Source organism: Aspergillus clavatus, genomic scaffold (assembly GCF_000002715.2).
Source record: "Aspergillus clavatus NRRL 1 1099423829791 genomic scaffold, whole genome shotgun sequence".
NCBI classification, from domain to species: domain Eukaryota; kingdom Fungi; phylum Ascomycota; class Eurotiomycetes; order Eurotiales; family Aspergillaceae; genus Aspergillus; species Aspergillus clavatus.
The window spans coordinates 681,229-695,434 of record NW_001517108.1 but is presented as its reverse complement, the minus strand read 5'-3'; the positions used below and the strand labels follow the sequence as shown (position 1 = coordinate 695,434).

The 14,206-nt window shown below is 49.3% G+C and overlaps 4 protein-coding genes across 4 annotated transcripts, besides 7 other annotated features; 1 reads left to right on the top strand and 3 right to left on the bottom strand.

Annotated features, from left to right (window-relative positions):
- Nucleotides 1-684: 684 nt before the first annotated feature.
- Nucleotides 685-715: a microsatellite.
- Nucleotides 716-1,355: 640 nt separating this feature from the next.
- Nucleotides 1,356-1,386: a microsatellite.
- Nucleotides 1,387-3,758: 2,372 nt separating this feature from the next.
- Nucleotides 3,759-3,792: a microsatellite.
- A 281-nt stretch (nucleotides 3,793-4,073) lies between these two features.
- Nucleotides 4,074-4,140: a microsatellite.
- Nucleotides 4,075-4,140: a microsatellite.
- A 341-nt stretch (nucleotides 4,141-4,481) lies between these two features.
- Nucleotides 4,482-4,505: a microsatellite.
- Nucleotides 4,506-4,746: 241 nt separating this feature from the next.
- Nucleotides 4,747-4,776: a microsatellite.
- A 1,613-nt stretch (nucleotides 4,777-6,389) lies between these two features.
- Nucleotides 6,390-8,587, bottom strand: ACLA_070130 (origin recognition complex subunit 4; the record flags this gene model as incomplete). Its single annotated transcript, XM_001275407.1, has 2 exons — nucleotides 6,390-7,004; nucleotides 7,061-8,587. 2 exons carry the CDS (start codon nucleotides 8,585-8,587, stop codon nucleotides 6,390-6,392), a joined length of 2,142 nt encoding a protein of 713 aa, XP_001275408.1.
- Nucleotides 8,588-9,613: 1,026 nt separating this feature from the next.
- ACLA_070120 (PaaI family thioesterase) lies at nucleotides 9,614-10,191 on the top strand (the record flags this gene model as incomplete). The annotated part of the gene is made up of 2 exons (XM_001275406.1): nucleotides 9,614-9,709; nucleotides 9,778-10,191. The coding sequence occupies 2 exons, from the start codon at nucleotides 9,614-9,616 to the stop codon at nucleotides 10,189-10,191; spliced, it is 510 nt and encodes a 169-aa protein (XP_001275407.1).
- A 459-nt stretch (nucleotides 10,192-10,650) lies between these two features.
- ACLA_070110 (secretory pathway gdp dissociation inhibitor) lies at nucleotides 10,651-12,462 on the bottom strand (the record flags this gene model as incomplete). Its single annotated transcript, XM_001275405.1, has 8 exons — nucleotides 10,651-10,739; nucleotides 10,805-11,062; nucleotides 11,116-11,670; nucleotides 11,725-12,070; nucleotides 12,130-12,157; nucleotides 12,217-12,276; nucleotides 12,342-12,366; nucleotides 12,417-12,462. 8 exons carry the CDS (start codon nucleotides 12,460-12,462, stop codon nucleotides 10,651-10,653), a joined length of 1,407 nt encoding a protein of 468 aa, XP_001275406.1.
- A 712-nt stretch (nucleotides 12,463-13,174) lies between these two features.
- mrpl4 (mitochondrial 54S ribosomal protein uL29m) lies at nucleotides 13,175-14,072 on the bottom strand (the record flags this gene model as incomplete). Its single annotated transcript, XM_001275404.1, has 3 exons — nucleotides 13,175-13,294; nucleotides 13,466-13,632; nucleotides 13,706-14,072. 3 exons carry the CDS (start codon nucleotides 14,070-14,072, stop codon nucleotides 13,175-13,177), a joined length of 654 nt encoding a protein of 217 aa, XP_001275405.1.
- Between the last annotated feature and the right edge of the window lie 134 nt (nucleotides 14,073-14,206).

The following is a 14,206-nucleotide window of genomic DNA, read 5'->3' as shown; positions in this document are numbered from 1 at the left end:
ATGCTGTCACTGGTCAGTCAGCATTTCGCATACTAGAAATAGATACCTAGGCTCTTTGTCCCCCCGCCTCAAAGCAATAAGACTATCAATGTTACTAGTGTGGGATTTAGCCAGCCAGCTACTACAGCTTACGGTCCATTCCTTTGGGATGTGGCTGGATGCGAGTCATTGACAGTATCCATCTCCAAGCAAATCCAGCTTCCCAGAGCGAGCTGCGTGGCGTGGCGTTGATTGGACCAGCCATACGCATACGTCTATAGGTGTACGGAGTATGTCTGGAAGAATGTTTGCCCTGCGAACCAACGCGCAATCGCATGGACGCCTTGCCCTTGAGGACCGTAAAAAGCGTAAAGAGGAATAGGTCCTGCGACTCATCTAAGCCTTGCGTTGACTGTCGTACAAGAACCTCCTCCTACTAGACTCCCAGCGATCCACCCCGCAGCAGGCTATAATGTTAGAGTTATCGACAGGTCGACTGTCAATTTATCGATTATCATCTAGACCAGATTCCTCCCCGGTCTGGAAGCCATATGGCCCTCTGCTCCTGTAGTGTCACCTCGACTACCGCCGCCGTCTCTGCAATAGTCGTCTGCGCCATACAGATGGCCATTCTTCCATCATGCAGTCTGCCGAAGCCAGCGCTGCATCCAGCACCATGGTACGAGGCACCGCGTCCTCCGTATGGCATGGGAGATGGAGGCATGGGAGGTGGAGGAGAAGAGCTCGAGCTCAGGTCTCCTTGCATAAGACGAGTGCATTATTATTAATTAACTCCGTCCTCCGGAGTTTGTACTGGCTGCAGTTTTCTTCAGAGCTGGGGGGGTATAGAGCTCCGAACCCAGCCGTCAAGTCAGTACTTACTACTTACAGATAAGGCCGTCATCAGATCTTCCCTCTCGGTCCCCATCGTCGTGACAATACCAACCAGTTCCCTAATCCAGCAACATGCATATCACAGGCTCAATCTCTACCAACTTGCATCCCCCGTTGCCAGACTCCAAAGAGACAGATACTCACCAGAGTACGTGTCTACCACCGTTTGTGTGAGATAGTTGAAACACCAGCTCCACTGGTAAGAGCGGTCAAGCTGCTGTTAGCCTGTTCCATAACTTCATCCTCAAATCTTGTGGGGCAGATGGGGCTACTGGTCGCCTGAAGTTGTGGGGTTGGATACCTTCCATGAAGTTTTTGGGGGCTCGTTGTAATTGGAATACGGCTTTCCTTATTTCCTCGCAGTATCGTAAATGATGATGGTCCTGTGGGGGTGTACTTTATGTACTGTGTAAGTAATCCGTACCAATGGATGTATCAAGAAACGTAACGGTACGTAGAAACAAGGAAAAAGGGGTACCAACTACTAGACTCCATACCTACTAGACTCCATACTCCATAGAAGCAAAAGGAAAACAAATACGAGTCACGACTCACAATCACGATAGTAAAAAAAAAAAAGAATTTAAGACAATGGAATTCTTGATGGCCACGTGGTGCAGAGGAGTCTGGGCAGATTTGCGCTTATTGAGTTTTCCATTCTATATGAGCTTGTTGCGTAATAGAGTTGACAGGTCTGGAAGTTGGCAAGACTGGAGTCTGGAAGCGCTGTGCGGAACTGCAGATGTATGTCTTGATCCTAAAGATATCCTGAACCCTGAGAGCGTTTCGTAGAGGCATCCTTATGCAAGGAACAAGCTGTACGGATTTTTCTAAGCATGCAATATACATGCGACTTGATCGCATGATGCCTGCCGATTCTTCAAAACAGAACTGAGAATTGTCAACTGATCTCATGCTTCTTCCGAGATGGCCGTAACTCCTACGGAGTAACCAGACTCTGATTGCTCGACTTGACTCCATCAAGTCTACCCAAGAGCCAAGTACCCCATCCTTCTCGCTAACCGTTTCAATATGTCGAGCACATACGGAGTACATGGCAACTGCAGAAAGGGTCTTCAACGGAAGTAGACGCTCAAATTGGTCAACAAAGTCGGTATGGATTACTCCAAACGCCGGTGTGATCCATGGAGGAGTGAGGTGAGCCACTAGCCAGGATTCAATACATGAACAACGATCAACGATTTACCTGTTTCGGATAGCTATCACAATTTGCGACAGCCTCAGCTCCATCTGTTGCTCTGGGTCACTTCGTATGATTCACATTGTTCCAAGTATTCCCGGAGCGGTGTGACAGCACAATGCCCACAGTGAGCTCACCGGTCCTTCTCGAAGACCCATTGATCCATCCCTCATTCTTCTAGAATCCGGATGGCGAGACTGCGATCTGGATCATTGGACGATGAAACAGCCATCGGCCGTTAGGATAGATAGTTGTGAAAGATCGTGCCATGGTTTAAGTTGATCTGTAATAGCCCCCCTAGTCCTCCGGAATTCCACTAGTAGAAGGGAGTTTAGGGACTTTCGGAATCCCAGCTGTCCTCCGTGGAGTTTCTCGGGAATTGCATCTCAAAAGGGAGCCGCTAGAAGGTTTCCAGAAGGGTTCCAGAAAAGCGCTAGAAAAGAGTGGATTAGCGCTAGAAGTCCCACTATCGGGATGCGAATTGCGACATGGCTGAGTTCCGAGACAATTGGAGGCTTCCATGGAAGCAAGGCCAGGATTTATCTCCGTATGGATACAGGGCACTAGGGAGAGAAAGGAAGTACAAATGAGATGGATCATGCTTGGATGCCATTGCTCGCAGAGGTTTCAGGATGGTGGCTTGCAATTCAGGGTGTGGACCGGACAATAGGTATGGATGTAGATTGTAGACAGTAGGTAGTTACTCCGTACGATAGATGCAACCGGTAAGGGGTCGACAAGGTGTTTAAGCGGGGATTATCCTGGCGATCGACAAATTGATGTATCATTTTGTTCCCTCAGATTGATGGTAGATCGGCGGCAGAATACGGATGTATTGTACATAGATAACTTTTTTGATAGCTTGAGTTAGTTATCTTGCCTAGGTAACTCGTCTAAGCTAGATAATCATCTGACCGGGTTGTTTTTCCTCCTGCAGGATTTCGATAGACAGGTCAACTCCGGTCTTTGGTTTTTGAGATCAACATTCAACACGAATAAGGTTGGCTGTAAGATCAGTCGAGCAACTTCCCAAAGAACGACCTGGCTGGAGACACACGTGGCTGATCTTCCGGGAAGGCGGTATATCGAGACTCCGCATCGGTTACGTTATACGTAGTAGTACATCATTTCATCGTCGTAATACCAATTTCGGTACAGTACAGCACACTAAATACAATACAGTATTTTATCACCTTACCTACTCCGTCGCTCGCATGCGATGTAACCATTACTTTGGGAACAGCCACACCAGGCTTGCCGGATTCTGGAAAAGAGCAGACTGAGCTTAGTGCGAATTCCCATTTGCACGTTATCCCGTATATACACGTAGCTAGATCGCATCCGTTGAATCAGAATGGCCACGCTGGAAACTCAGTATCGGGTATTGAACATTGACATCATCCTATATGCGGCGTTCTCCGTGTACCAAATTTTGCGAAAGTCTGGAAGAACCATCGAATGTTCCCTCGATTGCCCTCCCCGAATGCTATTGTTGACGACCAACCAACAACAAAGAGCTTGTTTGAGAGAGTTGATTGACTTCTAGTTATTTGCAGAAGCAAGGGGCCAGGGTGTAAAGCATGGATGATAAATGTATAAACTCTCGTTTGATGCTTCCATACAACCACCATTTTTTTTCCCCCTTTAGGCTTTAGTAGGGAAAGGGTAGACTAGAAGGGGGGGTAAAAAAAAATAAAAATAAAATAAAAAAAAAAGAACGAGACAACTGATCCTTGTCGTCCACGCGAAAACGCCGCAAGAAAGCGAATTAGAATTCTGGCCTGATCAATGGTCTCCACTCCTCCTAGGTCTTCTGGGATCGTCGTCATACTCGTTTGGGTTTAGCATGCTTGCATATCCACATGGGGCCAGGAATTTATTTAACCTGGATTAACCCACCTTACCCTAGCATGTATTGTTATTACCGACTTACTACTCCGTACTCTGTACTCACAATTCCCATGGAGGAACCCTGTAGGCAGTAGCTGCCTGAGGTCCAAATAATAATAATAATAATAATAATAATAATAATAATAATAATAATAATAATAATAATAATAATAATAGCGAATGTCCAGGGATGCAAGGAGTATGTATCAGGGACCAGGGAGCTCGAGTCATGATGCTCACTCACGCCATCGCATCCATGACTTGACCAGGCAGAGTTCTCTATCTGTATCGGATATCGATCGATCCACAAACACCTGGGATGTTGTGGGAATGTTCATCCATCCTCCAGAGTCCAGAGGGTTTCACCATGACAATCTTCGAATCTTCACCAGAGTCAATTAGATTGCTTTCTTAATATCCTCGCAGTGATTGCTGATCTTCATCTAGCACCCGATGGTCTGATCTCATCGAGCCGCTGTCCATCATCCCAATTGCTCAAGCATATCTCTTTATCAGGCTCACAAGCTCACAAGCTCACAAGTCATCCTCCACGCGGCTCTTTAGTCCACGATATCAATCTCAGCACGAATGAGTGCTCATTGATCCATCCCCTCTGCTTCTGACGCCAGATGACAGCAAGTGATCACAAGAGTCGCAGACTCGCCAACAGCCAGGATCGACAAGCCGATGACAATGACCAGACGGCAAAAGTACCACCACCTGGCCTATCCCCAGTCCCTTGTCCCTAGTCCCTAGTCTACCCAGTACCCAGCCTTCCCCCCCTGACAGCCTGACAACCTGACAGCCTGACATGAAGTCTTGCCCACCAGCCCCTAAGCCGCGCTTTCCCCCAAGAGGATTAAACCCTCTGATCACCAGCAGTAGTCCAAACTGAACTACAAATAGATAGCGTATCTGCCTTCGGCCCCCAAATATCTGGGATTCTCCGTCCGCGAACGATGTCGGCGAAGGTTTCGGAGGAGGAGGTGGTGGTGATTGCAGGTTGCACATTACAGTGTGATTTCATGCATTAGTGTCTGCATCACAAGACGCCGTGATTCGTCCGATTGGCAATAGACTGCAATATTCAGGGGGCTGTCTTTGGGGGTGGTTTCGGGTTTGCTGCAATCGGAGGGAGGATGAGCAGGGCGACAATCGAACAGGTGTTTATTTTCCCTGAACTCGTGACGAGCGACGACGCCGACGAGTGACGCAGTTTGTTGGAGGGGCCGTACTCTTCGGCGTTGCTGCCGGGGCTGCCGTATCCCATCGCGATGACGATAATGGGATAGAAAGTAGCTTACAATTATTTCTTTGGCTAAGATTGGGTTCGGTGCTGCTTGTCTCAACTCTTGATGGCTGGTGGGCTGGGATAACGGCCTTTTGTCTTCGTCATTGTCCTTCTTGTCGGTGGAAAAAGAAAAAAAAAATTGGAATCGAGCTACTGTGTAGGCTATAGATCTCTTTACTTTGCGATCCTGGCTGATTTGCGCAAGGATACATATACACTTCGTGGGATGGAGAAGTTCCGTTTCATCCCGCGGATCTCTAGATTTATATCCGCGGAGCAAAGTAGATTTCTATACAATCAAGCCAACCCTGTATAACAGGATTGATAGACAAGCAGGACAGAAACACCCATGAGCCCCCCTCGACTTGCCTGTCTTGTGCAGCGCCAGAACGCCTGCTTGCTCTCGGAGTTCGGACACAACCCCTAACTCGTGCCTGTAAGCTTAGGTATCCCAGTCATCGAGCGTGGCGGCATGGCCAATCCCCTGTCAACAGAAGTGCCTCGCCTCTACACAGTCCTCTCCCTTGTCTACATTCGGATTACCTCAAACGCCTGGCGGAGGTAACGGTAACTTCTTCAGAGCCATGAAGCAAGATTTGTCCATCCGATCGACGCTTCTTCACCTCCCACTGTCGGGTAAATGGGCAAATCAGGCGCCCTAGAATATATAAACACTGACAAGTGGACAGACACTAAGTAGCTCTGAAATTATAAGCAGCCGTTGGGCGATAATCTTCCTAGCCTTGTGCTCAGGCCATGGCACTGCTGTTTAGGTGAGTCTCAGGTTAGAATCGAGCAAAGCAGCGGTCGATTTCACAAGGGTGGGAGAGTCTAGATCGTTCAAAGAGCATGATGCTGACAATACAATGGAGGTGATTCAGGTGCTCAGCTAGATAATTATGTCTCCGGATCTCAGAAAGGGGGATTTCCCGGATGTTGACAACGGCGTACCCCGTGCAGAAAACCCGGCTGCTGTCGATGGTGAGATGGTCACTGCTCCATGAGACAAGAATAACCAATGAATGATACTTGGGTGATCGAGGCCCCCGCATCATAGCGTTGTGTGATACTGGGCTTATCGCCCATGCTGACACCACACGAGGCAATCGCAGGGTTTGATGGTTCCACAGCGTATCACTCGCGCCACCATTTCCCTAATGAGCCACCAGATCCCGCCATGGCGACTACCTCCTCGAAGCTGACTTCAACCCGGAACATCCGTCCATCTGCAGTTCCGCTTCCCCCGCCGACAGGGTTGATCAGCCCCCAGCTGACTAGCTTTTCCCACGCTTCTCGAGCCACGTCCCGGCCCCAGACACGGCCAGGTGTCACCGCCGCCCCGGAGACAGATGCTGATGTTTTCGCCGATGTCAGCAAGCGGACATATTCCGCATACGCTGCGGGAAAAGATAGAGCAAGTGGGGTTAGATTTTGAGGTTGGCCGGCCTCGAGGCCTGGGTCGTACAGAGCTGTCAAGCGGGTGGCAGCCAGCAAGAGGGACAGCGGAAGCGATGATGGGCTTGCGCTTACGGTTGTCGAGGTGGAGAACGGCAGGGGAGCTGGGTCGGGACACGACAATGCCTGACTGCTGAATGCCTTGGGCGTCGGGATATGCAATGACGAGTCATGAGTGCTATGGTATAGCTCAGTCATCGGCAGCAATGCGCTTGTGAAGAACTCTTTCACGGATTTCGTCTGGTGGTAGATCCTCTGCAGATGGTGACTGAACGCCTCATCGCTCCAGAGTCCCTATAAGAAATTAGTATCCCCCTTCAAACATGAGGAAATCCATGAGATGATGGTACCTGTAAATATGACCTCCAGCCCCTCAAGAGCTTGTTCCACCCTGCGGACTCGATGATTGAGTGCACCGCAGCATCAGCATCAAGTAAACCTGAATTTTCGCTGTCCTCTAGATCCAATCCAGCAAAACAGATTTCTGAAAAGGTCTCAAAACTCCGTGGAAGAGGAACATAGACGTATCGATGACTGAATCGACTCTTGACACGCTTCTCCAACATTTCGGTCACATCCACCTTTGTGGTGAGCCCGATGACAGCAATCGGCGCTTTGCGAGCCTGCGCAATGTCGAACAAATTGTAAAGCAACGTTTGTCGGGGATGCGTTACGAACTGATCAAACTCGTCTAGGATGATAATGATAGACTTCGCCGCGGTGACAGCTTCCGGGTTGCCGGAAGGACCAAACAGCTCCTCCGGATGTGACAGAAGTGCCAGGAGAGTTGCCATCGTATCGGCGTAGCTACTCACTTTACCTGCCTCTTCCTCAGTATTTGTCTCACGGCCCAGTTGGCGCCACATTTCCCGGAGGGCAAGTCGATCATCTGTGTGCAAGAAGCCGTTGAGGCGGATGATATGGAAATCATTCTTGTGCTCTCTCCTCATCGATGAGATTATCGTCTCCACAATGGCCGTCTTTCCACAACCGCGCGACCCGAGAAGCAGCATCGAATTGCCTTCTCCGGCTGTGACTGTTTGCTCAACAAGCTGACGGACTTTGAGGTACTCGCTCTCCAATCCCTTCAGAGGGACGAGTCTCTTGCCATTGAGCTTCTCAAGAACAATCTTCGCCAGAAGCTGTAGTTCCTTCCGGAGGCTTGTTTGAACAAGACTCTGGAGACTCTCTGCATATTGCGGCATTGGGTCCGATGTCACCATGGCGTCCTCCTTCTCAATAGCATCGTGCTGGGTGAGATCTTGCTGCATTTGCATTGTGACCAAGTCGTCCAACCCGTCTTGATATTCCTCTGCAGATGACGACTGTCGCGACTGATCTTGCGTCACAGATCGATCTTCATCTTGGGGCTTCGTGGAAGCGTATCTGACCGAAACTCTTTTGGATCTTGTTCTAGTCACTGTTTCTCTCTGAGGCGGTGGGGGTGTCTCCTCTATTTCTTCGGTGCCAGGCATCGGCTTGGTTTTCCTTATGTTTCGCGGTGTGCGCGCATTGGCTCCGGCGGAAGAAGGAGACCGTTTGATCGACGATGGTGTTTTCAGGACTTCGTCCTCATATCTCTGAGGCGGCTTCCGTTGGCGTCCACTTGATCGTAGTCCGGTGCGTGAAGGAGTTCCTGAGCCACCAGCCTTACTGTTGTCTTTTTCGATCATTGTTGTATCTTGCGCATTATCTAGATGTGCCCTTGGAGCCTGCTGCTGCTGAGACGTCTTGGACACAACCGGTGATCCCCCTTGGTTTATCGCCGCAGCTGATTGAACATCGTGGCTACCGTCTTGCATCTGAATATCCCCATCTTCATCAGCAGACTGGATATCGGACAGTCTCCTCCTTTTTGTCGCTCGTGGGTTCGTCATTTTGTGAGTTGATAATATGTTGATAGGTGTCTCCGAGTTTGTCGTTCAGTAGGTGGAGGAATGTGCGCCCAAAAATCCCTGGACATTGGCTTGGCTTGAATCAAGTGCCGTTGAGTCGCATCCAGAAAAGTGCTATAAAGGCATCGTCGGCAGTTGATGGTAGGTCGAAGGGCTAGCTCAACAATACACCAAAAACAACCTAAGATTTGAGGGTAAAAGGCGGACAAGAACAAGGCTTGGTGACTGAATGCGACCGGAGCGACCTAGAGCCATCGCAATTGTAAGTAATAGCATAAGACGAATGAATCCACATCTATTGAATCGTAAATGAAAGAAATTTGGAGGTGCACATACACGTAAAAGTAGTTATGCCAACAATTGAATGCTTCGTTGGCTCTCTTTTTGTCGCTCTCGATATTTCGGAGGTGGATAAGTTCGTGGTTTGGACAAAACGCGTGACGCGAGGTCAGGTGAATCTCAAGACATCTACTGCCAGTATTATGCGGATATCCAGTTGACTCGATGATATTGTATCATATAACATCAATATTGTTCTAGATGCTTTGACTAATCTCTATCATCGCATTTAGTTGAACAGCTCGTGAGTATCCGAATTTATAGAAGGAAGCTTACATACAGTAAGTGTAGTGATCAAGATCTCTTGGAATCATTGAATGGCATATTGGGAAAACGTCGTCCAAAGATGTCATGGGAGGCATACGAGAACAACAGAGACGCTGCAAGAATACCCGTCCAGCATGCTCTACTACCTTTTACAATAATAGAGCATAGACACGCTCCGACTACTACTCCAGTCACTTAAACACCTTGGCAAAAACCGCCAACCTCGGTTATAAGTCGATACAAGTCCCCTCATCAATAACTATAACAACCAGCCTTCGCTTGGTAGATGAGCAATCCATCATATTGAGCAATTGGCATACGGGGTTCTTCTTTCTATCTCCTCTCGCATATACTTCACTTCCCTTACCCCTTTTGAACGACCTCATATCGGTAACTCCAACGATGTCTCGATCAGTCCAGCCCCCATCCAGAACCATGGACGAATTCGAAAGCCTCGTGTTCGAGTACACGGCACGGATGAGCGAGCATGATCAAGAGGTATGGCGTACATCATCGTTTGACATTATTCTCCTCCCTAGAGAAAGAGACTAACGATTCCCCTCCAGCATTGGGACTTCGATCCCCGCGCCTGCAATCTACGCTTCGAGTCCGCGGCACGAGGACCTCCCGCACAGGTGTCTTTTCTCTTCCAAATAGCCCCCAAACTCTGTAACTTCATGGGGAACCTGCATGGCGGGTGCGCGGCCACGATCATCGATTTTCTCTCCTCCACCATCCTTCTGGGGGTCTCCAAGCCGGGGTTCTTCTCGCTGGGCGGCGTGAGTCGCAACCTCAAGATTACGTATCTGCGTCCTGTGCCGGTGGGCACTGAGGTCCGTCTGGTCTGCCAAGTCATCCATACGGGTCGGCGACTGGCGCTTCTGAGGGCGGAGATCTTAAGGGCGGATAATGGAGATCTATGTGTGGTGGGTGAGCATGAGAAGGCGAATACAGATCCGGAGGTGAATGGGAAGATGTGATGCTGTTTCGTACTTTGGGGTTGTCCTGTTGTTGTTGAATCGCATAGATACTTCGCAATAGCCGTTTCCCTCAGATGAAAAACTCTAGTGTAATAGAGATATAGATAGGTATCCGGCGCAGCAACTAGAATGTGCATATATAATCATGATCAATGGCTCATGTTTTGTATCTCAAGATCTTATCCCTAATTAATGCAAGATCATATTCACAGTAGTGGGACCTGGTCATATCACGGAGGCGAGCAAAGCGTTGTTTGTCCTTGCGCATAACACCAAACATCAAAGACTGAAATTAAGTAGCCAACGAAGCGGGTGTATGGGCCCTAGGATGGTGTGGTTCATGACGTACGACGATAGTAGACAAGGATGAATCCAAAATGATATTACGGCTCAATTCAGTAACATCCAAACAGACAATAGATTATCAACAACCCTTTCGCACGCCGGCAGTTTGCATACTTAGTCCTCCGCCAATCTCTGGTCCTCCCGGAGACCCTCAACGACCAGCTCTTCGCCTGTAGCCCGCTTGTAGAGATCCCGCACGTCATCTATGTCCAATATTAGTTACTGCCACTGGCTATTCGTGTCTATGCATTCTCTGGTGATAGCTTACCTGTTGTGGTCTCAAAGTGCGAGGTGGCATCGTAGCTCTTGGAGATGAAGATGTTGTCCTTCTCGCCGTTCTCGATGGGCTCGTAGAGAGGGATGGGAGCACCAAAGAACTTCTCTTCGATCTGACCCAGACGCTCAAATCCAGGTTCCAATTCCAGATGGTTGTTCGCATCGCTCTCAGCGATCGTGGACACGATGGCAATGTAGTAGCCCTTGGGGCAAACGTTGTGGGCGGACGACACCATTGCGATGTAAATATCTAACCCTTGTCAACAACGTCACTTGCGCATTGTCCTACCAGTTGGGACTTACCGTGCTTTCTTCCGACCTGCGACTGGGGGATAATCAGCTGCAGCGAGTCACTGCCATCAGTCTTGTCGATGGGGTGCTTCAGGATGCAGATGGCCTTCAGCAAGTAGCCAGTCACCCGGACCTTGCCAGGGAAGTATGAGGGGTCCGCCAGAATCTTCTTTGTCTTGGTTTCAAACTTCATGGCCTCGCTGTTGTCATCCCTATCCTTCATTGTGGCCTTGATGCCAGAAACCTTGCCGTTCTCGTCATAGAGGACCTCATCAACGCTGGTGTTGAGCATGTAGGTACCGCCGTAAATGGCAGACAATCGGGCAAAGCCCTGAGGAAGCTCGCCCAAGCCGTACAGAGGGTAGATATATGGCGACTTTCCGTATCTGGCCATCGAGTTGACGTATAGTCTGATACGATGGATGGTCTCGGTGGCCATTCCGACTGTGGTGATATACCCATCGGATGGGTAGAGAGCCATGGAGTGGCCGACAAAGTCACGCGTGTTGTCCTCGAGTCCAAACTTATCGTAAACATCCTTCATTGTGCATTGAGCGATGTTCAGACCTGCGCTCTCGGTATCAGCTGTTGAAATAATGATCTACCGCCTGACGGACAAACCTTGGTGAGTGGAAGGATCATCCTCCTTGAACTCGCCAACCCACTCCAAGAACTTCTTGGCTCTTCTCTTCTCGAACATGCCCATGAGGGATGAACGCAAAGCTTCACCAGCATCTGAAGGCACCTTTGCTACAGTTGCTTTGGGCCCCTTTCCTTGCTGGACATAGCTGCCAGCAATCTGCTTAAACTCAAGGTATCTCGTAACGTCGGTAGAAACCAGGATATTCGTAAGTTCGCCGTTCGCCATCAGTAGCTTGGGAACCAGGTCGATGTTCCAGTCATTGACCCGTCCATACTTCTTCCAGGGTTCCTCGCCGGGACGCACGTTGCCGTACTTCTTGAATAGCTGTATTTGACAAGCGATTAGCAGGACGGCAACAAAAGATTAGAGGAAATCAGACTAACAGTTTCAATATTCACGGAAGCAGCCTCTCTGAAAAGGATGTCAGCGAGTTGCGATGTGGTAGATCGAGAAGCTTCCCCAGCTCTTACCCTCCGTAGTGATCATTGCGATCGATGTGAAGCACCTTGTTACCCTTGACGCTAAGAACACTAGACACATATTCCGTCAACTTCTGCTTGAGATCGGGGAATTAATCGTTTAGAGGGTTGCATACCCCGAAAGCACACATTCTGTCAGTCCTGTGAGGGGCGTTAGCATTGCAGGTGTCGAACGGCGGGGTAGTACATACCAGTGCCGAGCACCACAACATCATACTCAGGAGCAATCTCTTCCATGATGGATGGTTGTGAACAAAGCTGGAACTGACAGAGCGATAGAAAAATATAGATTAAAGTCGCGTGAGATGGACAAAAGTATAGGTGAAAGAGGGAAAGCTGCGGAGAGACTGAAGGTTGCGGTGAGTTAGTTGATGGTGGTGGTCGAAGTAGTCCCGGGGACTAACTAGATAGAAGAAGTACTTTACTTGGAGTTGGGTGGTCTGCCGGGAAAGCCCCCAGGGATCATCAACCTGAGGATCAGAAGCTCCTCTGGGCCCACTAGAAGTAATAAATATGCCGCTAGATTAATGAGCTCGAAGACTGAGACATGCGACTATTGGATTTATTGGATAATCATAATCATAATTTCGTGAGAGATAGATCCCCTGAGTGTCCTCCTCTCCTCCCCCTTTTCCTGGACGCGTGAATCTAGAGTGATGATAGCTTAAAAATAACCATATTTCACCCGATATGGACGCCTTCCGAGTGAGACTATTGAGACTACGGAGATTGACATGGATAGGCTTGGGGACCAAACCAGTTCTGTAATCCAGATAAGCTTGGAGACGCCTGTATTGTAGAGATCCCTTTTTTGACCTAGAAGGAAAACACAAGAACCGAATTATGATGAAATGGTACAATATAGTACATATAAGTGGATATCGTCCCGTGAGTTAGAAACGTACAGCATGGGATGCCTCTTCGACAGGCCGCTCAGTCGCTATCATATCTATTCCTGGTTGTCCTCGTCTTGCGGGCGGTAGCCATTCTTATAAAGTCGCTGAGCATCTTCCCAGGCGTACCATCTCTCCCGGAGAACGTGCTTGATGCTCTTCTGCGTGACGCGAATCTATCAAGGGAAAAAATATTAGAGAGTGGTTCAAAATGGTAAACTAGAACCCCCAAAAAGTAGAGAACCGGAGTCGGCATCCATTATCTTGGATGACCGAGCAGTAACAACATCCGGACTCGTGATTGAAGCGAATATAAAAGCGTTTGGGCTGAAAATGGATGAACTCACCACTTTGTCTCGATCGTTGGCCTCCCACTCTCCATAACCCGCCTTCAAACGCTGTCTCTCCAAGTTGGAGGTAGCTATGCGATTACGCTCCTTGACGCAAACCCACCACAAGGAATGAAGGTCATCCCAAGACTTCTCGCGGAGTTCTTGGATGGACCAGGAGCGGCCTGATTAAGTCACCATTAGCACATTTGGATCGACAAGAAGGCAGCGTTTTTCTTAGAAAGCTCAAGAACTGACCATGAGCGACATCGTACTCGGGCGTGCTCAATGCCGATTTATCCTTGGGGAAGAAACCCCAGAGTCCATGATCCGGAGTCGGGTAACGCTTCTCGAGTGCGTCAGGCGAGACAGGCTTTGGCAATGGGTATTTGGACACCCCCAATCTGAACTTGGGACCAGTGCGGTGAATAGCAGAAACACCGCGAGACTTGCTCAAATCACGTTCACGGCCAGCGGCGACGGCGGTCGAAGAAAAACTCGAGCACTGAACGGGCGACCGGATCAGGGAGAAATGGAGCGAGGGAGCGAGATAGGGAGGAGGCAATTCGACCAGCGGAAGTCCCCCACACTGGCGAGTGAGCCGTACGATCGATTGACGATGCATCGTGAGCAACGTTGGTCAGCAGTCAGTCCTGCGGCAGGAGACTCGCAAGATGACCATTGTCGCGGCTCCAAGGTCAAAAGCAACTGGGTGGACCTTCCGGAGCAGGATCACGTGAGAGCCGCCATTCCTTCGTC